Source organism: Oryctolagus cuniculus, chromosome 11 (assembly GCF_051225735.1).
Source record: "Oryctolagus cuniculus isolate XC-2025 breed Fujian yellow rabbit chromosome 11, ASM5122573v1, whole genome shotgun sequence".
NCBI lineage: Eukaryota > Metazoa > Chordata > Mammalia > Lagomorpha > Leporidae > Oryctolagus > Oryctolagus cuniculus.
Genome location: NC_142877.1, coordinates 66,196,015 through 66,222,262, shown reverse-complemented (window position 1 = coordinate 66,222,262; position 26,248 = coordinate 66,196,015). Strand labels below are relative to the sequence as shown.

Below are 26,248 nucleotides of genomic sequence, written 5' to 3'. Positions count from 1 at the left end.
GTCCACGTATCTGGAAATTGAACCAGTAGATGGAATATCTTGTCTGTCTGTCTGTCTCTATTTCTCTGACTTCAAATAAAGTGAAAATGAAAAGAAGATACTTGCATTGCCTATCAGAGTATCTGGCTTCAATTCCCAGGTCTGGCTCTGACGTCAGCTTCCTGTTAACACATATCCCAACAAGCTGCAGGTGATGGCTCAGGCCACTCAGGTGAGAGACCTGGATTGAGTTCCTGGCTCTGGCCCTGGCCATTATGGGCATTTGGGGGTGAGTTAGGGAGTGGGAGCTGTATCTATCTATGTTTGTCACTCTGCCTCTTGAACAAATTAAAAAAACAAAAACTTTTCCAGAAGAGAAAGAAAGCAGAGGCTGGATGCAGGAATGGGCGTGGGGGAGGAAAAGCCTGATGAAGGGCGTAGAGCTTGTATCCCTGAAAGCAGCCTTCCATTCCTCCTGCTTGTTGAGAGTTACAGTCTCCACCAGGGAAGCCCCCAAGCAGGGGCAGAGGTTCCATGCGGGTAACAGGGCCTCACTCCTGACCTCTCTCCACTCAGCTGCAGAGGTGACTGCTGTCTTACTGAAAAGAGCTTTTTTTTTTTTTGGACAGGCAGAGTGGACAGTGAGAGAGAGAGAGAGACAGAGAGAAAGGTCTTCCTTTGCCGTTGGTTCACCCTCCAATGGCCGCCACGGCCGGCACACTGCGCTGATCCAATGGCAGGAGCCAGGTGCTTCTCCTGGTCTCCCATGGGGTGCAGGGCCCAAGCACTTGGGCCATCCTCCACTGCACTTCCCTGGCCACAGCAGAGAGCTTGCCTGGAAGAGGGGCAACCGGGACAGAATCTGGTGCCCTGACCGGGACGAGAACCCAGTGTGCCAGCACCACAAGGCGGAGGATTAGCCTAGTGAGCCACGGCACCGGCCAACTGAAAAGAGCTTTTAAGGCCACCATATGTGCTGAGGCAGCCCACACATTCTTTGGAACATGCCACACTTCCTTGAATCCTCAGTGCCCTGCCCCACAGGAAGACTGAGATAACTGTTATTTTATTCGTCGAGTAGATACATGATAATTATCGCCTTAACTAAGAGTACAGCATAATAATATCAATAATAACAGCAGCTAACCATTTCCTGAGCACCTACTGCATGAAGAAGAACACGGGTCAAGATCACGATCTCTGGAATTATCCAGTCTTGGCTCAGCTCCCAGAACTACCACTTACTGGGTATGTGATCTTGGACAAATTATTTTAATCTCTTTGAGCCGTAGTTACTTTATAGAGTGGGTAAAATAACAATACTCATCTGATGTGATTATAATGGGGATGATTTGAGTTTATATATATATTTATTTATAGTAATGCTTTGGGCACATAGTATGCAATAGGAAGTTGGCTATACATACATACATACTTACATATTTTTTATATAAACCCAGGAGCTGCTCTGAACACTACATATACATTAACTCCAGCCCTTACCACACAATTTAAGGTGGAGCTGCTTTGTATCGTTTATACCCATCAGAGAACTCTTAATGAGGCCCAGTGGTCTCATAAAGATTGTATGGGGGGCCGGCGCCGCGGCTCACTAGGCTAATCCTCCACCTGCGGCGCCGGCACACTGGGTTCTAGTCCCGGTCGGGGCGCTGGATTCTGTCCCAGTTGCCCCTCTTCCAGGCCAGCTCTCTGCTGTGGCCAGGGAGTGCAGTGGAGGATGGCCCAAGTGCTTGGGCCCTGCACCCCATGGGAGACCAGGATAAGTACCTGGCTCCTGCCATTGGATCAGCGCGGTGCGCCGGCCGCGGCGGCCATTGGAGGGTGAACCAACGGCAAAGGAAGACCTTTCTCTCTGTCTCTCTCTCTCACTGTCCACTCTGCCTGTCAAAAAATAAATAAATAAATAAAAAAAGATTGTATGGGGTCTGGCGCTGTGGCATAGCAGGTAAAGCCGCCTCCTGCAGTGCCGGCATCCCACATGGGCACTGGTTCGAGTCTCGGCCGCTCCTCTTCTGATCCAGTTCTCTGCTATAGCCTGGGAAGGCAGTAGAGGATGGCCCAGGTCCTTGCTCCCCTGTACCCATGTGGGAGACCTAGAAGAAGCTCCTGGCTCCTAGCTTTGGATCAGCACAGCTCTGGCCATTGTGGCCAATTGGGGAGTGAACCAGTGGATGGAAGACCTCTCTCTCTCTCTCTGCCTCTCCTTCTCTGTGTAACTATGACTTTCAAATAAATAAATAAACCTTTAAAAAAAAGACCAAAGCTTGCATCTTGAGACAGTCCATCCAGGGAGGCTAATTCAAGTGTTAGGCTTTCTACTATGCAGCGGCAGCTTCAGGCCAAGGATGGTTCCACACAACAAGCAACCCCAAACTGATTAACAGCAACACCCACAGTCCAGCTTAAATAACTGGTAATGCGGCTGTGCTAACAGCAGAACACTTGTCTGGAGAAAGGGAGAAGAAAAAGTGACTGCATACGTGGCACCAGCTATCTGTCATATCAAGGACTTTGTCATCATTCACACTTAATCTCACACTTAGGATCTCATGTCAAAATCTAGTAAACTTGGACTCAGAGAGGTCATGTAATGTGACCAAAATCACACAGTGGAGCCAGCATTCAAACACAGGTTTGGCTGACTTTTTTTTTTTTTTAACTTAAGATATATTTATTTGACTTGAAAGGCAGAGTTACAGAGAGAGAGAGGGAGAGTGAGCGAGTCAGTGAGTGAATGAGTTCTTCCATTTGCTGGTTCGCTCCGCAAATGGCTGCAATGGCTGGAACTGGGCCAGACCAAAGCCAAGAGCCAGGAGCTTCTTCTGGATTTCCCGCATGGGTGCAGGGGCCCAAGCACTTGAGCCATCTTCCATTGCTTTCCCAGGCTCACTAGCAGGGAGTTGTATCGGAAGTGGAGCAGCCAGAACTCAAACTGGCACCCATACGCAACGCCATCACTGCAGGCGGTGTTTAACCCACTCCATCACAGTGCCGGCCCTAGCTGACTCTTTACTAGAACCTGTGTATGAGTTTTTCCTAACTCTGGTTTATCCTTCCTTCAGACTTATTGTTCATGTTTACCAAACTGACTCAAGTCAAATAAAACGTCAAGAAAACAAGAGAAACCGAAGAGAAACCAAACGATGCCATCTGATCCACCAAGAGGTCAGACTAAAAAGCACAAACCCCTTGCCTGCTTTCAGTTCACAAGCGCAAAACACAGAAGACATCAAGTTACCAAGCGCAAAACACAGAAGACACCAGAATTATTTACTGACTGGATGAATGGGCTATCTTTTTATCTGCAATCACTTTTCAACAGTTACTATAAATGTCAGTATGGCACCGGCTCCAGTCTCCTCATCACAGCCTTGGTCTCTGTCAAGTACATTTGGCACATGCTTGCCCTGGAAACCATCATTAAGATTTGTTTTTATGCTGGAACAACACTAGAGAATAAAGTCATCCAAATTAGAAAAAAAAAAAGTAAAAGAGAAAAAGAGTGTTCTTCGCGGAGACACGTTTTGTGTTTACTTTTGCAAAAGTACCCCAGGGCTGTTTCCCACCCTACTCTTTATGTAGGATCCGGAGTCATGGAAGGGTGTAAAATGGAACTGTATATAAAGCCAGTGGTGCAGGCACAGACCTGGCTCTCAGCGCCTCCAGTATGGAGACCACACTGAGCAGAGTTCGCCTGTCAGCCCCCTACCCAGGTGGGTGGACGCTTTTCTGTTTGGTCATTTCACCAGGATGGCATATCTTCTGGTATCAGGATGGAATGCAGGAGCGCTGTTGGTGGGGGAGCCCTCAGTTCCCGACTGTTACCAGGCCTAGGCCTCATCTTCCATCCCCATTTGGGATTTAAGGGTGGACACAACTACTATTTATGCTTTTTTCTTTTTTAAAAGATTTATGTTATTTATTTGAAAGGTATGGTTACAGAGAGAGGAGAGACAGAGAGAGTTGGAGCCTGGAACTCCATCCAGGTCTCCCACATGGACCCAGGGGCCCAAGTGCTTGGGCCAGCTTCTGCCACTTTCCCAGGTGCATCAGGGGGGAGCTAGATCGGAAGTGGAGCAGCTGGGACCTGAACGGGTGTATGGGATGCCAGTGTCGCAGGTGGCAGCTTAGATGCTACAGCACAGTGCCACTCCAGTTTTCAGTGCCTTCCTTTTGTGGCCCTTGGAAATTTCCCTTACTGTATCGCAAGTACAGCTATACGCTTAAAGGATGAGTATTACATTTTAACCAGCATGTCTGGGGCTTGGGGGCATCAGTGTTTTTTCATAGTGTCTTTGCTACACCATATTTCTGGAGATGAAAGTCTTTCAAATGTTTCCTACAGAGGTCTGTCTGTCCTCACCTCCAGTGAGACCAGTTCACACCATCCCTGAGAGGGCCCCCCCGCACCTGAACGGTCTCCCTACCTCTACTGTAACTTCCTCCAGTCCATGATCCTAACTCTTGTCTTTGTCATCATTGCACAGTGCTGTGTGAGTGGCTTATCCTTCCACTTGGTGCGTTCCAAAGACTTTCTCATGCCCTCAGGATCAAGTCCAAACTGCCCAGGAAGATCTACAGGAACTCTGTAGTCTGGTCTGATTTATGTCTGTAGCCACACAGCCCATAGGACTCCCTTCTGTTATGCAAACCCGCCTTCCACCTCGTTCCTTCTGCTCCCTTACTCTTGACTCTGCCCTTGCCTGGAACATCCTCGCTGCCCTCTTTACAAGCCAGCCAGTCCTCAGGCCTCTGCTTGGATGGCACTTGTTCCAGGCCCTGCACTTCCTGGTATGGTGATGCTGGCATCCCATGTGGGTACCAGTTCGAGTCCCAGCTGCTCCAGTTCTGATTCACCTCCCTGATAATGGCCTGGGAAAGCAGTGGAAGATGGTGCAAGTACTTGGGACCCTGTCACCCATGTGGAAGACCTATATGAAGCTCCTGGCTCCTGGCTTTAGCCTGGCCTAGCTCTGGCTGTTGTGGTCATCTGGGGGAATGAACAGTGGCTAGAAGACCTCTCTGTCTCTCCCTCTCTTTCTGTAACTGTCATTCAAATTAATAAATAAATTCTTTTAAAAAAATCAGTGTCCATGTCAATGATGAGATGGATGGGACAGGGTAGAAGCACTGAATTCAAGCAAGCACCTGCCCAATGCTCCTTTGGGCAAATCCTGTAGTGATTTGATAAAGTCTCTGCTTGAGGAAGTAGCTGATTTTAATTTGCTCTTGCAACTATCTACCTGTGGCAGATCTGAATTCCCACTTCTCTGTGATCGAGAATTTTAAAAACACACACTTTTTCTTCTTGTCTATAAGGTTACCCATAAATACACGTATGTTGGAAAGAGAAAAATGTCCAGACAATGTTATCAGTTAAAGCAGAATAAATCGATGTGCAAGAACTATAAAGGAAGAGGGTTGCTATTATTTATGCCCATCAGTAGCTTCCATGGAGGAAACCTAAAAGCCACATGGGTGTCATCTCAGAGGGGCGGACCTGAGTCAGGTCTCTCTTACTTGTATTGTTGGTGATCCTTAGTGCTTCTCGTTTTTGCCATGAACCTTTCTGCTAATTTCTCCAGGTTCCGGGAGTATTCGGTCTCAATTTCAGCTTTTTTCCGGAAGAAATCCTGCAGGTCCTGGAGAAGCTGAACTCGCATCTCTGTCTGCTGCTCCAGGCATTTCTGTTGCTCCACCAGTTGGGCGCGAATTTCTAAGGAGAGAAGAGAAGCCACTGTGTGATTTCGTGGGATTGCTGAGGGCTGCTCTTACGCACGAGAGCGAAGTAATGAACCTGTTATATATTTAGCTCTGCGCTGGAACTCTGCTAGGCTCTTGGGATCACGCTGGCTCTTTAAATAACATATCTGCTGACCCTTGAAAAGAATGAGACAAGCCTCAGAAAAGAATGTAGCAAATTAGAAAAGAAATATGGGTCACATTTGTAATGCCACAAACACGCAGGGAGTCAGGAGGGGATAAAAAGTAAACCCTTGCAGATAACAATTCGCAACATGTGACATCTTTGGAGGCTAAGGATGTTGTAATTTTTTAACACCACAATACCTCAACTATCCCTTCGGAGACTGAAGAGTAAGGAAATGGGCGTCATTGCTTCCAGCCTGAGCCACTACACACTTGCCAGTTGGCACACAGATTGACATCTGGTAATTTTTATTTAGTGCATAAACTTCTGGCTTGTAAAATACACAGCTTCAGGGTTTTCAGGGATGCCATGCCTAAAAATAATTTCTTTCTACCCCCAAGTAATTCATTCACACCAGGGAAATCCTCAGATTCCACTTGAGTATTCTGTCTCAGCACCAAGGCCTGCTCCCTCAGCCTTCACCTTTACGCACTGTTCAAACTAATACCCTGCTGACACGTCTAATCCTGAAAGAATCCTTTGACGATTTTAATACATTAGGAACATGAAGCTTATTTAGCGATCTAGCAAAAGTACAAAAGCAAAAATGTGGCATGCAAAAAATATCTGTAGATGACTGTAACAAAGGAACACATCTGTTTTGGAAAAATGAGAAACAGTAACTAATAACTCCTGTCTCCTTGTTTTTGTTCTTAGACTCAGGGCTAATCTCCAAAGACGAGACTATTCATGCTGGGAAACTTCTTTCTTTCATATTCTCCAGTGTCAATGCATATTCTCTAACAGTGGAGAAGGAATCTAACTCAAGTTAAGTTAGTAGAAACCAATGTCAAAATACCACCTCTTCAATTTTTTCCCAAGCAACATAGAAGAACTGACCTGATGATATGCATGTAGAAGCTTCACTACATTTAATCAAGTTCATTACCATCAGGTGGTAAAATTCTGAATGGAGATTTAGGAAATTTGCTCAATTAAATAACATATAATTAGGGGCCAGCACTGTGGTACAGTGGGTAAAGCCACTGCCTACAGTGCCAGCATCCCATATGGGTGCCGGTTCTAGTCCCGGCTGCTCCACTTTCGATACCGCTCTCTGCTATCGCCTGGGAAAGCAGTAGAAAAAGGCCCAAGTCCTTGGGCCCCTGCACCCACGTGGGAAACCTGGAAGAAATTCCTGGCTCCTGGCTTCTGATTGGTGCAGCTTCGGCCATTGCAGCCATCTGGGGAGTGAACCAGCGGCTGAAGACCTCTCTCTCTCTCTCTCTCTCTCTGCCTCTGCCTCTGCCTCTGCCTCTCTGTAACTCTGCCTTTTAAATAAATAAATAAATCTTTAAAAAAAAAACATATAAACCAGTGTGTACTAGTCTACACATAAATGAAGTTGGTACTAGTATTATCCCCTATTTTACAAATAATAAATCGAAGCTAAAGGGGATGAAATACTTTTTTTCCCCAAGTGTTACTTTTTAAATTCACTTATTTGAAAGGCAAAGAGAGAGAAAGAACTCTCACACACTGGTTTACTCCACCAGTGCCCTTATCAGTAGGTGCTGAAGCCGGGAGCTGGGAATGCAAACCAGGTCCGCCACACAGGGAGCAGGAACCCAACTACTTGGGCTGTCACCATCGCCTCCAGGGTCTGCTTTAGCAGGTAGCTGAAGTCAGGGGCCAGAGCTGGGAATCAAACCCAGACACTCTTATACTGGATGTGGGCATCTTAGTGGTAGGCTAACTGCCAGCTCGCAGACATTAAATACTTTATCTAAGGACTTCAGCTTAGTAAGTGGTGCCCCCAGGGGGCCTCTAACCCTGATCTTTCAGTCTGACTTATCACACTCATCTCACCCTCCTTTGATGCATGCAACACTAGTTGAGCACCTATACTGTGCCAGGCCCCTTTTCCATCAAGGAAGGCACAGTAACTAATGCAGATAAGGCCATGCTTGGGAAGCCCTACCTCTCAGAGCCCGGGAGAGACCGGGAAGCACTTCTCAGGTGTCCCCTGGGATTCTCCTCCTCTGAATTGGGGGATCCTCACATTAATCTTCCAGAAATGTGCCGAATACCAGAGTAAACATGTTATTAGAGACTTTTAACTACCATGAATGGCATCTGGATTTTAGTCAATCAAAGTAAATGTTTTCCAATACAGTATTATCGTCAGCATGCCTGCCAAACTCTCTCCTAAAACTACAGAGCTATTTTTGTTCCTTAAAGAAAAAAAAAAAAAAATCAAGGGTGGGGAATCCTAGTAAGTCCTTTCAGATGAAGTAATTTTATCACATCTTGCTGTGCTAACAGAAAATAAATCAATCATCAGTTGTCAACCAGTTTCCTCTACTTTTTTAAGTTGCCTTAGTACCTAAGAAATAAAAGTAGCTGAGAACACAAATCACATCCAAGGTACACAAAAATTATATAGGCTTCCTTCTTGAATCTCATTTTAAAATATTTCCTTGTTTATTTCCATAAGGATTTAAAATCAAGACCTAAGAATTCAGAAAAGGATCCTTTTTTTATGGGGAGTAGCTATCATTTCACATTATATTTATTTTCCAATCAAAATAGGACACTTGCAAATTTTTCAACAACACTCAAAATATAGAGGGTCAGAATCTAGAGAATCACTGTGAGAAAATAAAATTTACTTCAAAAAAATGGAGGAGACTATTAAATTATCTCTTCAATTTGGAAAAATCTAGGGCAAATGATTAAAGCATCATAAAAATAAGATCATTTTAAAAAAATCAATAGAAAAACACTACCATAACAGATGTCTTGAAGGTGCAAGCATTTGGCCAACCAGTGAGACGTCTGCATCCCATTTTGGAATGACTGGGTTCAGGCCCCAGCTCCGTGTCCTGATTCCAGCTTCTTGCTACTGCACACCCGCAGAGGCAGCAGCTGATGGCTCAAGTAATTGGGTCCCTGCCACCACACAGGATATCTGAACTGAGTTCCTGATTCCTTTTTTCAGCCTTGTCCAGTCCCAGTCAGTGTGGGCATTTGGGGAGTGGACCAGAAGATGGGTGCTGTCTGTCTGTGTCCCTATCTCTCTGCCTTTCAAACAAATCAATACTTTTTCAAGAATGGGAATGTCAGGGCTGGTGTTGTGGCATAGCACGTTAAGCCACCACTTACAATGCTAACATCCTTATCAGAATACTGGTTTGAATCCTTGCAACTTTTCTTCCAATCCAGCTTCCTGCTAATGTGCTTTTAGAAGGCAGCAGAGGCCGGCTCCACAGCTCAATAGGCTAATCCTCTGCCTGCAGCGCCAGCACACCAGGTTCTAGTCCCGGTCAGGGCGCCAGATTCTGTCCCAGTTGCACCCCTTCCAGGCCAGCTCTTTGCTGTGGCCCGGGAAGGCAGTGGAGGATGGCTCAAGTGCTTGGGCCCTGCATCTGCATGGGAGGCCAGGAGAAGCACCTGGCTCTTGGCTTTGGATCTGCGCGGTGCGTCAGCTGCAGTGTCCCAGGCCGCGGCAGCCATTGGAGGGTGAACCAATGGCAAAAGGACCTTTCTCTCTGTCTCTCTCTCTCACTCTCCACTCTGCCTGTCAAAAACATAAAAGAAAGAAAGAAAGAAAGGAAGGAAGGAAGGAAGGAAGGAAGGAAGGAAGGAAGGAAGGAAGGAAGGAAGAAAAAAGAAGGCAGCAGATGGTCTACATGTCTGAGTTCTTGCAACCCATGTGGGAGACCCAGACGGGAGACCCAGACGGGATTCCTGGCTCCTGGTTTTGCCCTGGTCTAGCCCTGGTTATTGCAGCTATTTGGGGGAGTGAACCAGTGGATGGACGATCTCTCATTTCTGTTTCATTCTGTCTCTCTGATGCTCTACCTTTCAAACAAACAAATAAAATTAAAAAATAGGAATAGAAACAGAAACATTTCAATACAGAGAAAAAAAAAACACTGGACTTCTTTTACCACAACAGAGTCACAAGGCAGCAAAATACATTAGATCACCTCCCTGCACAAGTGGTGTGGCTATTTTAATATGACCTTACGAGGTTTGAGCTAACATGGCAACAAAGAATCTGAAATATTTTAAGATAAATGAGCAAAATACATGCTTGGTCACATAAATGTTGGCAGGTTGCTCAGAACAAAGAAGCCCATGGTGCACCAGACCTGCACTGAACGAACACTGTGATGGAGCTACAGGGCTGTGGTTTGGAGCACCAGTGCCATCGCGGGGGCTGTGTGACATCCCGTCAGAGCTGGGACTGCAGACAGTGTATCTCCAAGGGATGGATCTAGAAAAACTGTGAGTTTATTTACGCACAAGGGATGGCAGATTTCCTCACACCCATGGATTCTTTGACAGCTTATTAAGCATTCTCTTAGCTCTCTTGGATCGGCACTGATCTTGATCATTTTTTCAGATGCAAGGTTCATTTTAGTTTAGTTGAACCAAAATAACTATTGAACTACTCTTTCATGTTAGGAGAGTTTGTAAGGCACAGGTCCTTCTTGTGGAGAAAACCAACCCTAAACTGGTAATACCAACACATAGAGTTCAGCACCACAATAGAGGAAAAGGGGGCAGGAACTGATGCCGTCTGGAAGATTCTGGAAGACAGAACACCCTGAAGCATAAGCAAGTTGTAAGATTCACAGCTCTAATCACCAAGAAAGTAAAAGACAAGCCACAGGCCGGGAGAAAAACTTGCAAATCATACCTCTGATAAGGGATATGTATTTAGGCTATACAAAGAACTCTTACAATGCGATACTGGAAAGAAAAAATTTCCACTTGGCAATGGGCAAATGATTTCAATAGATGATTCTTCTAAGAAGCTATACACACAGCCAAGAGCATATGAAGAGTTGCTTAACATCATTAGCTATTAGGGAGAGGCAAATAAAAAGTACAGTGAGACACTGATTAGGATGGCAGCGATCAACAACGAAGATAACCCCGGTTGATGTGGAGAACGTGGAGCTTTTGGAGCCCCCACTCACTGCGGGCAGGAAGCTGAAAGTACAATCACTACAATCGCTTCAGAAAACAGCCTGACGTCCCTCGAAAGCTTAACCAGGGAGTTACCAAAGGACTCAGCACTTCCACTCCTGGTTAGACATTCAAGAGAACTGAAAATACATTTCCGCAGAAAAAGGTATACATGAGTGTGTATAGCAGCATTATTCACCATAGCTGACAAACGGACAAAATGCCCATCAGCTAATGAGCAGATACACAGTGTGGTAAAGCCATACAATGGAATAGTAGTTAACCATAACGAGGCATGAAGTACTGACTTATGTCACAGCATAGATGAACCTTGAAAACAAGCTTAGTGAATGACGCCACTCACAAAAGCCCACGTGGTCTGTGATTCCATTCGTGTGAAGGGTCCAGTAGACTGCTCCACAGAGATGGGAAGTAGATTGGTGGTTGCCTAGGGTTGAGGGTGCTGGGAAAAGATGGGAACTGAATGCAAATGGAAGCAGGGTTTCTTGTGGAGGTGATAAAAATGATCTAAAATTGACTGCTGTGTGGTTGAAAAACACTGTGAATATATCAAAACTCACTGAATTGCATACTTTGTTTATTTGCTTTAAAGAGTTCTTTATTTGACAGGTAGAAAGACAGAGAGAGGGAGAAACAGAAAGACAGAGAGAGAGAGAGAGAGAGAGAGAGATCTTCCAGGCACTGTGGCACTCCCCAAATGGCATCAATGACCAGATTTGGGCCAGGCTGAAGCCAGGAATTCCATCTGGGTCTCCAAAGTGGGTGCCATGTTAGCCATCATCTGTGACTTCCTAGGCTCACTATCAAGGCGCTAGATCAGAAGCAGAGCAGCCAGGACTGGAAGCAGCACTACAACATGGGATGCCAGTGTTAAAACTGGCAGCTTAACCTGGCGTCCAACACTGGCTCCTAAACTGTATGCTTTCAATGGTAAATTGTATGATATGCCAATTACATATCAAAGTAGTTATTATATAACAAAGATAGTAATATCACAAGTCTGTGAAATTGCAGCAGTTGATACATTTCTAATGATGATGATAATAGTAATAACAGACTCCCATTTCCATGCCTAGTTCCATTATCAAATTAGGTAACATATGGACAGCACTTTAAAACAACGTCTGCATAAAATGACTCTTGCTTCAATATTTTTACCTTGTTCTGAATTTATCTATAAGCCAGATAGTAAATTTACTTACTTGCTGGCATCGTATGTTACTTGTTATAATTTCTAATGCTATGGAAAAGACTTACCTAAGAGACCATTAGGAAAGGCATACACCATGACTCCCACATAACCGCATAAAACAACACAACCTCTTTTAGGTGGGAAAATGTGTTCTTTGAGGAAGCTCTAAGCAGTCATAATTAAATCTAGGTCAGGACCCACTAAATAATCATAATGGTTGTTTTAATGAGGGCTACAAGTTACTGGGTTTTTTTTTTTTCATGACTATTATTTAATTTCTTTTATACTGGAGCAGCACCATAGAAGGAATCATCAATACCTAATAAATCAACATCCAAAAAAGAATGTGCTTTCAAACTGCTGCAATTAATTTGTAAAGGAAAACAACAGCAAAAAATTCCTCTAAACCATAAAAATCTCCCAATAGTTACCAAATACAATGAAATGCCTAGAAGTGAAGGAACTGGAGGAATTTCTCATTACTGCTCTGACAAAGGAAGTCCTCGTTCTTAAAATAAATGTGTGTGAGACCTCAGACTGATGCTGGTTTCCTGGGCAGGTTGACCCAGACTGGGTTATTTCTCTAACGTGTCACTGAGGGAGTGGGACTAGGCTACATGTAGACACTTTAAAATGTCCATGGAAAAATAAAATTAAAATATGAATTTATTTTGGTGCAAAAATAAAATGCATGAATACTAGTTTAATAGTATCTGTCTTTCATAATCGTCTTGAAGACCCTTCATATGCATGGAGTCCAGTTTTTTTTTGCCCTGAAGTAAACTCATCTTTTAATTCCATTTTCTGCAAACTTTTTGAAGCACCCTTGTGAGACTGATAGATTGGTGTGATGGTTGTGACATCTAGCCAATAATATTCTAAGGACATTTCTAAGGCATCACAGATCATCTCGGTTACTTCATATTGTCATTTGATTAGATTTTCCTTATATCAGTAGAATGTATATTCTGTTAGGATGTGTTAGTACATTTCTGTTACCCAAAGGATTTAAGGAATTTTCCTAAATGACAAAGGAGGGCCACTGGTATATCACTAACAGAATAACAACCTGCTGAGATTCTAACTAGTTCCATCGACTAGTGACAATGTTGAAATTGTAACATTCTAGATGCATGGTATTATATAAAATATAATTAACTCCACCTTTTAAAAATGTTAACTACTGAAATTTAAAACCAACAGGATGGCCCACCTGTTGGACAGCACACCTCTGGGATGTGAGTGGAAAGTTCTCCTAAGTGGCATCTGGAATGTAGAGTCCCTATGAGAACGAGTCTTTGAAGAGCGAGCAGACAAGATCAGAGATGAGACTGATTCATGAGACACAGTGTAGAACACATAGCATCAGGACACAGATTCTCCTGGTAGAAGGTAGGACATGGGAGGAGCCACCATCTTGGAGGAGCAACTCATTTCCTCAACCACAAAACACACACCAATGATAACTGCCCACCTCCAAAGAGAACGGCAGGCTTCCACAAGACGACACAGAAAAACACTTTCTAATCATCTGAAGCACGAAAGTGGCCAACTATCAATGAAGGAAAAAAGGAAACTACAAGTTCTAGACCTGATGGTGCATACAGGCTAAAGAATGTTCCAGAAAAGGAAAAGATCACTGACCAGCTGGCGGTCATGACCACAAGAGTTTTCAGAGGAAGCAGGATGGAAATGGAGTTCCTGAACTTAACTCAAAAAAGTATATGCTTGGTATCCTGGCTTAGAAGAGTTAGGTTCTGCCGCAGGAAGTTTAGGGTGTGTGGACTGAATGCTACTTTCCAGGTCATGGCCTCAAGCAAAACATGACTCCCTTAGATCTGCTTCCACTGGAGGATTATGAAATCACCAACAATCTAAGCAAACCAAACAGCACCACAGACATACATGAAATAAAGTTGCTTCTATTCCAAGCTCAAAGCCAGTCTCATCCTAGAACTCCAGAGCTGATTAGCATGTTTGCGGGGTGAGGGATCAAGTCTGATAAAATCCTCTTTGGGATTAAAGTAAGGCAAGAAGCTGTCTTCCCGGCAGTTAATCCTCCTTATTTCTGCTGTAAAAGTCAATTTCACAAAATTCCTGACACTTACAGACACACTGTATTCATTCTTCCATCTAAGACTTCATCATAATGCTTTCATCTGAGATGATGTTAACTTCTGTATTATCTTAGAATAAATGATTACTACAAAAACATCGGGTTTTCTTAGCATTTGAAAGCAGAATATTTTATTTTGGCCTGGTTAACGTTTTTCAGAGGATAATGGAACACGAATTTGCAACTTTTTGTTTTCAAGTAAAAGCTGGCCAGGAGAGAAGGCAGTGAGTTAAGGTGATCAATGATTGCAGTTTAAATACATTAAATACATTGGAGGAGAGGGAAGTTTAAGAAGTGTGCATCTGAATGATCCACCAGACTACTTTTATTTAGAATGCAGAAGAGGCAGGGTTTCATTAACTTCCCCATAATTAAGTGAGAGCATTTAAGACCTCATTAGTAGATTGATTTTTACTACCAGAAAGGGACACTGTGTGGAAACCACTGATCTATGTAGAGTCCAGAGATTTACATTTTGGGATGACTGCGTTGCTGACAAAGGTTCAAGGCATTCTCTAAACAATGACTTTCTTTCTCGATATAATTCAACCTGAAGACCCAAGGAATAAACACAAAAGGTTACATGCTTCTGAATCAGATTTTTAATTGTCCTTTAATTTTTATGTGAGAGGAAGAGAGAGAGAGAGACAGAGAGAACTCCTAGAGGATTTTTAATCTTACATCTGCCGGTTCACTCCCCAAATGCCCCAACAACTAGGGCTGGGCCAGCCCAAAACCAGGGCTTTTCCCATGTCTTGACCAGTGACCCAATTTCTGGACCCATCCCCTGCTGTCTCTCAAGCTGCAGGTTATCAGGAAGCCAGAATCTGGAGCAGAACTGGGACTCAAACCAGGCACTCTGATACGGGCTGTACACACCTCAAGTGGCATCTAAGCGCTGTCCAAGAATGGCAATGTGGGGGCCCATGTAGTGGTGCAGCAGGTTAAGCCACCACCTGCGACATCAGAATGCCACAGGAGTTTCAGTCCTGGCAGCTCCACTGCTGATTCAGCTCCCTGCTAATGTGCCTGTAAAAGCAGTCAAAGACCCCTGTGCTTGGCCCAAGTGCTTGGGCCCCTTGCCACCCACGTGAGAACTTGGATGAAGTTCCAGGCTCCTGGTTTCAGCCTGGCCCAGCCCTGGCTATTGCAGCCATTTTGGGGAGTGAATCAGAGGATGGAAGATCTCTCTCTCTCTGTAACTCTGCCATTCAAATAAATAAATCTTAATAAGTAAATAAATACTAATAAATAAATAAATCTAAATAAATAAAACTTTTTGGGGGCTGGTGCAGTGGTGTAGTGGGTAAAGCTGCTGCTTGCAGAGTCAGCATCCCATAGGAGTTTGAGACCTGGCTATTCTACTTTCGATCCAGCTCTCTGCTGATGGCCGGGGAAAGCAGTGGAAGATGGCCCAAGTTCTTGGGCCCCTGCACCCATGTGGGAGACCAGGAAAAAGCTCCTGGCTTTGGATGGGCCCAGCTCCAGCTGTTGCAGTCATTTGGGGAGTGACCCAGTGGATGGAAGACCTCTCCCTCTCCCTGCCTCTGCAACTTTGCTTTTCAAATAAATAAATAAATCTTAAAGTTTTTTAAAAACACAATCAATTGAGGTCTTTTCAAATTAAACTATTTCCCTTATTGCAGTATTTACAGTTTGAAAGTACCTATAGGAAAATAGACTCAGGCAATTTCTATTTACATGTCACATCCAACTAAAGAAGACTTACTGAGTTCCTACTATGTTCCAGGTTCCAGGTTCTGTGATAAGTTCTTTATATAGCTTGTCTTTGTTTAATTCTTACAGCAACCCTATTATGTGCTGCCTCCATTACAGAGATGAGGGAATTAAAGCTGATAGCAAGTAATCATCTCATTCAATGTCAAGTAATTAATAAGCACCACAACATGCATTCCCATTCAGGCTTGTCTGACTTCAAAGTCCATGAGATAAAATTACAGTGTTTAACAGTTACACAAAGTGTACAATTATACAACCAAAGAGGAAGTGATCCAGCCCTGGGGTCCCAAACACCTTACCAGAATGTTTAGAATATTATACAACTATTAAGCAAATAAGATTTTAAGCGCCAAATGTCTAGCATCATTTCTATTACTTTCTTACCCTCCCTGACTCAAATATTCAAAAAATACACTAGCCAAATGCCTAAAGCTAACTTCCTCATATTTCCTGAATACTAAGATCTTCTAGGAAAGTATTATTTAGGTCAATTGCTTTTGCTTTAAATTCATTATTGTACATTACTATGTTCTAATTACCATAAAGTTTTGAACTCTATGTATTATAAATTCCTCCAATACAAATAATGTGTTTCTAAATTTCCACATGGCATGCAGCAGTTTCTCTATAATTCTCCTCTGGTGAATGCCTGTTTCAGTAAAGGTAAGTTCCCCAGATGCTTGGTTCATGCACCTCGCGACTTAGGAGTCAGCTTTTGCTACTGGCAACTTTAGTTCTTATTCTGACTTAACCACCAGTCAGTAAATGAGAGCTCCAACAACTTCGGACTCTACCTGGGCAGCTGATAAAAGAGAAGCAGAGTCGTCTAGTCTGGGAGCTTCACTCAGTATCTATTTTACAACTGAAAGCCACAGTTTGGATCATAAAGTAAATGCCTTGAAAGTTGTAGGCTACGAGATCCTTAACGAAATAGCATTTTTTATTTTTGTGCGCGTGCGCACGCACACATATACACACACACACACACGCAGCCCTGTTAAAGACTTTTTAGGCCTTAGTAGTTATTGAACATCAACCAGATTTGTTAAAATGTCAGAAATATTAATTCTCTTCATTATTTTATCTCTTTGAAGTAGCAAAGAAAATCCAATGAGATAAGACAACCTATGTATTAAAAATAAGTCTTCTATTTTTATCCTCAGATAGGAGCCAAACTCTGCAACAAAAAGCATACTTGTGGTTCCGCACAAACATCCAGCTTTTATCCACATAATCTGAAAAAAACTGAACTCAACAATGTTTACTCAACAAGGCACAGTGGATACACAAACGCTCATGTTACTCATCAGACAACCTACTGGGCATCTTCCAGGTGCCGGGCTCTGGAGAGACAAAGACAAACACACAGTTTCTTGCCCTCTGGGCCTCCCAGGCCAGCTCTGGGTCTACAGACATGAAAACATCTAATTGTGATTTTGATCATTATCCGCCTTTATAATGCTATGTAACAAGCCTATCATGGAAGCATGAGGAAAGTGCTTTAAGAATACACAGGGAGAAACAACAGCTTCGCCCAGGTGCACTGGGGAAGGCTCCGAGCCAACACGAGTCAGCAGCTACGCAGACGTTTGCCAAGCTGGGGTTTAACTCAGGAAGGATACTATGAGCAGAAGAAATGGCTGTGCAAAGGCCCAGGGCTGTGAGAGTGTGAAGCGGGCAGGCCACACGAATGGCGCTTTGCTCTGCCTTGCAGGGTGGTTAAGGCAGGAAGGCTGGGACAATTATTAATGCACAATGTTAAATATTGTAAAATAATAAGCTGTCATTCACTTAGTACAGGTTATGTATTTAACAAGTTAAGAACAAGAGTTTTCACATTTAGAAAAGATAGCTGAAGAGTGAGGTTCTAACTAACGACACAGTCAGGAAATGACATTTCCTGCCGAATCTTAGACAATAGATTTTTACCACTGTTTTATGCTAACTTAGGGAAGGGAAGCAGCGTCAGCTATATTCAAGAGAATGCCCAGGATATGGAAGGGAAGTATTTGGTAAGTATCATAATGTGATCAAAGTTGCCCTTTAAGATAGTTATATTTAAATTTTGAATTTAAAGTGGCTTAAAACTACAAATTACACAGCCATCTTCTACCTTTCCTATTTATTTTGTGGTCTATTCAACTTGCAATTTACTTTTTTTTTTCTTTGTCAGGCAGAGTGGACAGTGAGAGAGAGAGAGACAGGGAGAAAGGTCTTCCTTTGCCGTTGGTTCATCCTCCAATGGCCGCCGCGGCCGGCGCACTGCGCTGATCCGATGGCAGGAGCCAGGTACTTACCCTGGTCTCCCATGGGGTGCAGGGCCCAAGTACTCAGGCCATCCTCCACTGCACTCCCTGGCCAAAGCAGAGAGCTGGCCTGGAAGAGGGGCAACCAGGACAGAATCCGGTGCCCCGACCGGGACTAGAACCTGGTGTCTCGGTGCCGCAAGGCGGAGGATTAGCCTAGTGAGCCGCGGCACCAGCCGCGCAATTTACTTTGAAAACATATTTTTAAAATATATAAAAATATCCTAACATTAAAAAAGCAGCAACATCTCACAAATACTAAGATGAAAATGTTAGCACTTTCCGATCTTATACCTGTACTTCTCTGTAAGCTCTTTCTTTATAAGATCTCAAGTACAGTATGAACACCATTGTCTCTCTCATACCCAATATTTCACATAGCTGCTCTTATCTGAAAGATTCATTTAAAAAATTATGTATTTGAGACAGAGAGAGACAGATATCCTATCTGCTGCTTCTTTCCCCAGATGCCCACAAAACCCCTGGCCAGGGCTGACGTCAGGAGCTGGGGATGCAATCTAGGTCTCCCACATGGGCGGCAGGGACCCACCGAGTCATCACCACTGCCTCCCAGAGTCTACACTGGCAGGAAGCTGGAGTGAGGAGCTACAGCTGGAGCTGGGACTCAAACTACACACTGTGATACTGGATGTGGGCATCTTAATACCTAGGTCAAATACCTCCTGCAAGATTCATTTGTATTTACCTTTTTATTTATTTTTGTTTTATTTGAAAAACAGGGAGAGAAGGGGCAAGGCACAGAGACAGAGACAGAGAGAGATCTTCTGTTTTCTGATATACTCCCCAGTTGCCTGCAAAAGCCAGGGCTGGGTCAAGCTGAAGCCAGGTGCCCCAAATTCCATCCAGGTCTCTCATGGAAGTGCCAGGAAAATAAGGGCTTGAGCCATCACCTGCTGCCTCCCACGTAGACAGAGAAGACAGGACAGGTGAGAGAGGGAAAAGGCTCAAGGGAAACATGGCTCTAAAAGAGAAAATCAAAGGAAAGAATCCAGCAGAGCGATGGAAATTTGCAAGAGGAAATGTCAGGAGGGATGCTGGGGCGAGCCAAGGAGCTGGCGCGGTGGCACAGTGGGCTAAGCTGCTGCCTGTGAGGCCCACATTCCTATCAGAACACTGGCTGGAGTCCTGGCTGCCCTGCTTCTGATCTGGCTTCCTGACAATATGCCTGGGAAAGCAGTGGAAGATGGCCCAAGTGCTTGGGCCCCTGCACCCACGTGGGAGACCCAGATGGGGCTCCTGGCTCCTTGCTCCAGCCTGGGTCAGTCCTGGCTGCTGCAGCCATTCAGGGAGTGAACCAGCAGATGGATGATGTATCTGTCTCTGTCTCTGTCTCTATCTTTCCCTCTCTCTGATGCTTTGCCTGTGGAATAAATAAATATTTTAAAAAGAAAGAAAGAAGCTGGCCCAAACGTAAAGTGATGAAAGTCGTCGAAGTCAGGGACTCAGACTTGGCGCTGGAGGGACTTGGAAGACCGAGTTTCTCTGCTCGGGCTTGTCTGCAGGCTCTCGGACTTTCAAAGAGCACACTCTGCTTTTAACAGATCCTGAGTATCAGACTTCAGCCTGGGCCAGCATGAGAATAAAATTTCAAGGTCACACATAAAGCATGATTTCTTTTTCCTCTTAAAACCAATGTGTAGGTTATTCCGGCATAAGCTACCTCCACCCTCTTTTCAGCCATTAAAAGACCAGATGCATTCAAAATTGGTCATGAACATGCATCTTCCATTTGAATGGGATCTACCCTGAGATTCCCACCATGATCTTGTTTTCACTGGAAAGGGTAGTAGTTCTTAATCTGGGTATAGTTCATAAGTGTGATCAGAGGACCAAAAATTCATTTCTCTGTATACCTCTGTAAATCTCTTGGTAGATATACTTTATTTCAATAAACTGCTTTTAAAAAAAAGTAAAGGGTCAGTGCTGTAGTACAGCAGGTTAAAGCCATAGCCTTGCAACACTGGCATCCCATATGGGTGCTGATGAGTCCCAGCTCTCTGCTGATGCGCCTGGGAAAGCAGCAGAGGATGGCCCAGGTCCTTGGCCCCTGCACCCATGTGGGAGACCTAGAAGAAGCTCCTGGCTCCTGGCTCTGGATCGGCCCAGCTCTGACTGTTGCAGCCATTTGGGGAGTGAACCAGCAATGGAAAACCTCTCTCTCTCTCTCTCTCTCTCTCTCTCTCTCTCTCTCTCGCTATGTCTTTCAAATAAAGAAAGAAATCTTTAAATAAATAAAAAAGTAGCTCAGAGACCAAGGAGAAATTCTTTGTTTAGTTAATTTTCGTAATCAAGTTTTGAATGAAGCTATTCTAGCTTCTTAATTATCTTGGCTTTACAGGGGCCGAGTGGAAAGTTGTTAAAAATGGGTAGCATCCATCAGAATGCTTCAGCAGTCTTCCTTCTCGGTGCAAATGAGTGCGATCCAGGAAGACCAAAGCCTTCCGCATCGGCCCGCAGGACAGTTTTTTCCTTCCCTTTGAAGTTTGGCTGTTTCTGGGGAGGACCCACACTACTCCCAGGCACAGCTGATGTTCTCTTGGCTGCCGGCGTTCAGAAAGCTGTCTGAGTGGATGGCACAGAGCCTTCTGCCACTCTATTGGGTGCCGCCCGCAGCACAGGCGCCAAGCAACCCAGAGCTCCTGCAAGCAAGCAGCGTGCCGGGCACTTGAGGCCCCATCTCCTAGACTCAGGCTCTCCTCAATGAATGCAGTTTTTCCTTCTTCACTCTGGTTACGGGGTTGGCTGGCCGGGATCGTTTCAAATGTGGAACACTCTGCCCAAATCCAGTGCAACACTTTACATTGTTTAGTGGTTCTCCTTGGGCAGTGGGAACAATAGCTACTCATAGTTTTGACCTGCATGTGAGCTTAACGTATAAAGCAAGGATCGCGAACTCAAATGCCCTCAGAGAGCAGACAGGCTCCAGCTAAGGGAGCAGCAGGCAGGGTCTACAATGAGAAGGGAAGGGAATGACTGGCAGTGGAGGACACATCCCCGGCCAGCCACCAAGCTCCAGATGACGGCTGCTATGGGGGATGCGTTGCTACATGTATGTCAAATCTGATCATCTTTTTGTTTTTTCTCAGGGAGAGAAGCCAGAAATCTGGAATTTTTTTTAGGTAAAATCTCCAAAACTTTTAAATATCAGTACCTAATGAAGGTAAAATAAAACAAAACACTGTAAAGACAAACAACACCCGTGCTTGTGCAGAGTTTGCCTCTGGCAACATTTTTGCAACCTGTGATAGAGGGAAATCCTAACCTTACTGGACAAACTTAATACTTCCGGTAACTGGCATAAATATAACACAGGAGGAGGAAAGTTCAGATCCGTGGTAAGTCTGGGATCTCACAAATGAGGCAGCAATGGACATGGTATGTGGAAAACCAATCAGACTCATTTCAGGTGACTTATTTTGTGAGTCATACCATTTCCCAATTTTTAAGTGAGTTCATTTGTAACTTGGCTGCTGATGAGTTGGCTTATTCTCGCATCAGCTTTCTCAGCATGGAACAGTTTCTTCTCCTCACCATTCTCTTTGGGGCTTAGCCCAAATCTGGAAAATGATAGGAAATCCTATCATTTCGGAACTGTCTGTCCGGATGAGCACTGTTCAAGCTGACAGGAAAACTCACAGAAAAGCACTTCTGCCACCACTGCCGGGACAAAACCCATCAACCAGCATTGCTAGCAGACGCCTGCCAGTTCACTTGCCATCTCCGTCCTCTCTGGACACATGCTTAGAGGAACAGGAAGAATCACAGAATCTCATACTTACAACAAGACTTAGACATCTCTTATCTAGTGCTCAAATTCCGCCAAGTCCATGGCTGTCTGGAACGTGCTGTCTCCCAGCGCAACCCACCTGTGTGCAACCATCAGGCAACCCCGGTCCTAGAAAAGTCTCCTTGCACAGAAACAAGAACTCATCCAAGGCTTCAATAGAAGTGTCTCAAATGCCAACATGACTCATGCTGGCTGCTTTGATCTAAGCATGACTAAGCTAGGACACTGCTCTCCATCCAAGAGCTCACAGAAATGACTTTTATATTAAATATGAAACTTCCAAAAGGGTCCCCTGTAGGGGCAAGAGGACTCAAGGGACAAAATCAGCCAACCGAAAAGGCTCGGGCTGCAAGGCATCTTACGGAAGTGGAAGTATTCACAAGAAACCTACAACAGCAATAGAAAAATAGTTATGAATATTCAAAATGTGAGACTTCCTTCGAAAGTTAACCAAATATCCTTTCCTAGTCGGCAAATCAGAGGCCAGAAGGAAGACTGTTGCCAAGTTCATTACCACCTATGGAGGAGGAGATTCACTCCCCGATGACCTCCAGACTCGCAGGGGTATGAAAGCAGGTTCCAGCATCATCACCTCTTTTCACTGAGCAAACCTCTCCCTTTATTTATACCTGTATCTCTTCTCTTCTACTAGCCTTTAAACCCAAATTAAGAAAAAGATATTCATTCAAAGCTATCCCCATTCCCTTTCTCAAGTTTCCCAATTAAAAGAAACTCTAGAAAATAAACTTCAGACTATGGAGTGATAATTTAAGTTTACATGACAGCTAACAGCTGAGAGAACTTGTTCCAGTGTGCTTGGTCATAAATTCTGTGTTTCCCCAGCTGGAGTATAAGTGAAGAGTCCCTAGTTACCATAGTCAGATTTTTTTTTTCCTTTGAAAGCATGAGTTTAAATTGTGGGTCTGTCTTGGGAGATTTATAAAAACTTAAACTTCAACTGAGTGGCTAGTGCTGTGGCACAGTGGATTATGCCACTGTCTGCAATGCCAGCATCTCATATGAGAGCAAGTTTGAGTCCCAGCTGCTCTACTTCTGATGCAGCTCCCTGCTAATGTGCCTGAGAAAGCTGCAGATGGCCCAAGTGCATGGGTCCCTGCCACCCACATGGGAGACCCAGATGGAGTTCCAGCTCATGGCTTCAGCCTGGCCCAGCCCTAGCCACTGGGGCCTTTGGGGAGTGAACCAGCAGATGGAAGATCTCTCTCTCTCTTTGTTTCTCTCTCACACTCTGCCTTTCTAATAAATAAATAAATCTTAAAACAAAACAAAACAAAACCGCAATTAAAATCAGTCTCATTAAGTTGCTTTGAAGATTTATTTAATGAGATAATGCATGTAAAAACTTCAAATATGGAGTCTCACATAGAAATGTCTTCATAAATGGTATCTATTATTATTATTACATAAATTCATCCTAAAACATCTTTGCACATTATCATGCATCCACATTTCTGTGAGTTCTGGGGCACTGCAGATTCCATCTGAGGGTGGCATTATGCATATTAAAATACACTTTTGTTTTCTCCACCATTCACGTAAACATGCACATTGTAGAAACTTGGTAAAGTATAAAGAAGTGGAGAAATCACTTATTCAGAGGCTATGCCAGTTACTGTGATGAAATTAATTTATCTGTTTAAAAAGATGAATTAAAATAATCTAATTGCTACAAAGCAGATATATATATATATATATCTGTGTGTGTATATATATACACACACATATAATAAAAGTTAGAAAACAAGACAGTAAAGAACATACTCCATTTCCTACCACCAACAGCTTAGTATTGTTACCGTTTTGTTGTGCCTCTTTCCAAATATTTTTCTAATAGGCAAAGCTCTAGGCCAGCTCCATTTTGGTTTTCCAACACCTAATGGTTTACTCTTGCACCATTTTTGGTGTGGGAGATTCCACTGGTCTACACAAGTAGAATTTCCACAGCATCAATAACCACCATCAGTGGTCCCCAAGGCGTCAGACTCTTTATCGGGTGACCTCTGACCCTGACGACAGCCTCAAAACAAACATTTCAACATATCTATTTTTACAGATGAGAGAACTAATGATTCAGAAACACTAAGTGACTACTCCAAGTCCTTGAGCGCTTCAGTGACAGAGCTGGGTTTTAATCCATCTTTGGCTCCCAAACCTTGATTCTCTCCCCTTGTAGCAACCTAAAATAAAACAAGATTGCAGATTCTAGCTCTGAAACAATTGAGGAATCTCCACTGATCCACATCCCTGCTTGGGGAGCAACGCAGTCTGCCTGCCATTTTACAGAAGGGCAGACGGGAGTGGAGCTGACACAGAGCGTGTGGCAGAGGTGACTCTCGGAGACAGGTTAGATGAAGGCACCACCCTTTCAATGCAGGGCTAACCCTCTGCTCTGAAATGTTTAAATTTAGAGTTTGCTGGGGTTTTGGGTAAAATAAACATACTCTCAACCCATCCAAAAGTACTCAGTGGTGAGCTATTTTGGGTGTGTAATTCAGAGGAAAACCCCCAGTGTAATCAGGAAGTTACACAGGCCTCAAGGTATAGCAGAGAGTAAAACCCTCCCTAGGATGTATAAAGCCCTGAGTCTCAGCTACTGGGAACCCACAGACCTGCGTGAGAGTCCCAGCTCTGTCACTCAATACCCAAGTAACCCTGGGCAAGATACTGCTCCCCTTCAGCACCCGGCTCATTTCGTTCTTACAACAGGCACAACAGGGGCTGGCGGTGTGGCACAGTCTGGTTAAGTGGCTGCTTGCCATGCTGACATCCCACGTCAGAGCACTGGCTTGTGTCTTTGGTACTCTGCTTCCAGCTCCCTAATAATGTACCTGGGAGGCTCAAGTACTTAAGTCCTTGCCATTCATGTGGGATACCCAGATGGAGTTCCTGGCTACTGGCTTTGGCCTGGTCTACCCCAGTTGTTGAGGTTATCTGGCGAGTACATCAGAGAGAGGATCCCCATGCCCCTCCCCCCATATACAATCACTTTGCCTCTTAAAAACATAAATCATCATTAAAAGAAACAGGTATAATAAAGTCCATCCTCATGAACTCACATGAAGATGCTAGTCTATGAAAGACTCTTACATCATATCAATAAACGAAGAATGGAATGCATAATAGCAGCTTAGAAATTTTAAAATTTCCATTCAAATATAAGGTATCTAATAGTAATAATAACAGCTACAATAGTAATATATTGCTATAATTAAATGTGACAATGCATATCATGTCAGCACCACTTTATTTTCTACTCATTTAATTCTCTTTTTTAAAAAAGATTTATTTTATTCATTTGAAAGAGTTACAGAGAGAGGTAGAGACAGAGAGAGAGGCCTTCCATCCACTGGTTTGCTTCCCAAATGGCCACAACAGCTGGAGCTGTGCCAATCCAAAGTTAGGAGCCAGGACCATCTTCAGTGTCTCCCACATGGGTGCAGGGGTCCAAGCACTTGAGCCATCTTCTACTGCTCTCCCAGGCCATAGCAAAGAGCTAGATTAGAAGAGGAGCGGCCAGGACTAGAACCAGCAGTGCCCATATGGGATGGTGGTGCTGTAGACCGAGGCTTTAAGCCCCTGCACCACAGCACTGGCCTCTCATTTAATTCTCACACCAATCCTTTGAGGTTAGTACTATTATTATCTCAGTTTCACAGATGAGTAAACTGAGGCAACAAGAGGTTAACAGCTTGGCTAGCAGGTGAAGCAAAATTCTGAAGTCAGGCACTCTGGCTCCAGTCTCTGCTTTCCAACCGCACAAAAAAGAACTTAGAATTCTGTACTTCCTCCTCTCTCATGCTCTCTAGCCCCCTGCCTCCATCCTCTTGGTGGTGGGGAACCAAAATATATTCTATAATTTCAGCAAACTTTTCTGTTTCCAATTTTAAGTGTCTTTACAAAAGAAAAAAAGAAAGGTCTTGAAGCTAGTCTCATGAACCTGTTGATGAGATTTTGACTATTGCAGCAGCGTTATATTTAGGCATAGGAGGTGATTTCGTGAGCAATTTTTAAAGACGCTTACAATTCTTTAAATCCTGAATGCTGTGTAAAACAAAGTTCTCATTAAGACCTTCTCCCCTTTCCTGGGGAATTACACTTCCTCTTAGAGAGATGACAATTGCTGTCGGAAAACCTCAGCTCTGAAAAAAATTTTAAGGAAAAAAAAACAATATGCCATGGAAAAAATTCTGAAGTA

General features: G+C 43.9%; 1 protein-coding gene across 2 annotated transcripts in view; it reads right to left on the bottom strand.

Moving 5' to 3' along the window:
- Window positions 1–26,248, bottom strand: part of SRGAP1 (SLIT-ROBO Rho GTPase activating protein 1) — a 318,942-nt gene that overhangs the window by 158,929 nt on the left and 133,765 nt on the right. For both annotated transcript variants that reach the window (XM_002711308.6, XM_017341950.4), the window contains exon 2: window positions 5,521–5,716. In XM_002711308.6, the coding sequence (XP_002711354.1) occupies window positions 5,521–5,716 (196 nt within the window). The remainder of the gene's footprint in view (window positions 1–5,520; window positions 5,717–26,248) is intronic.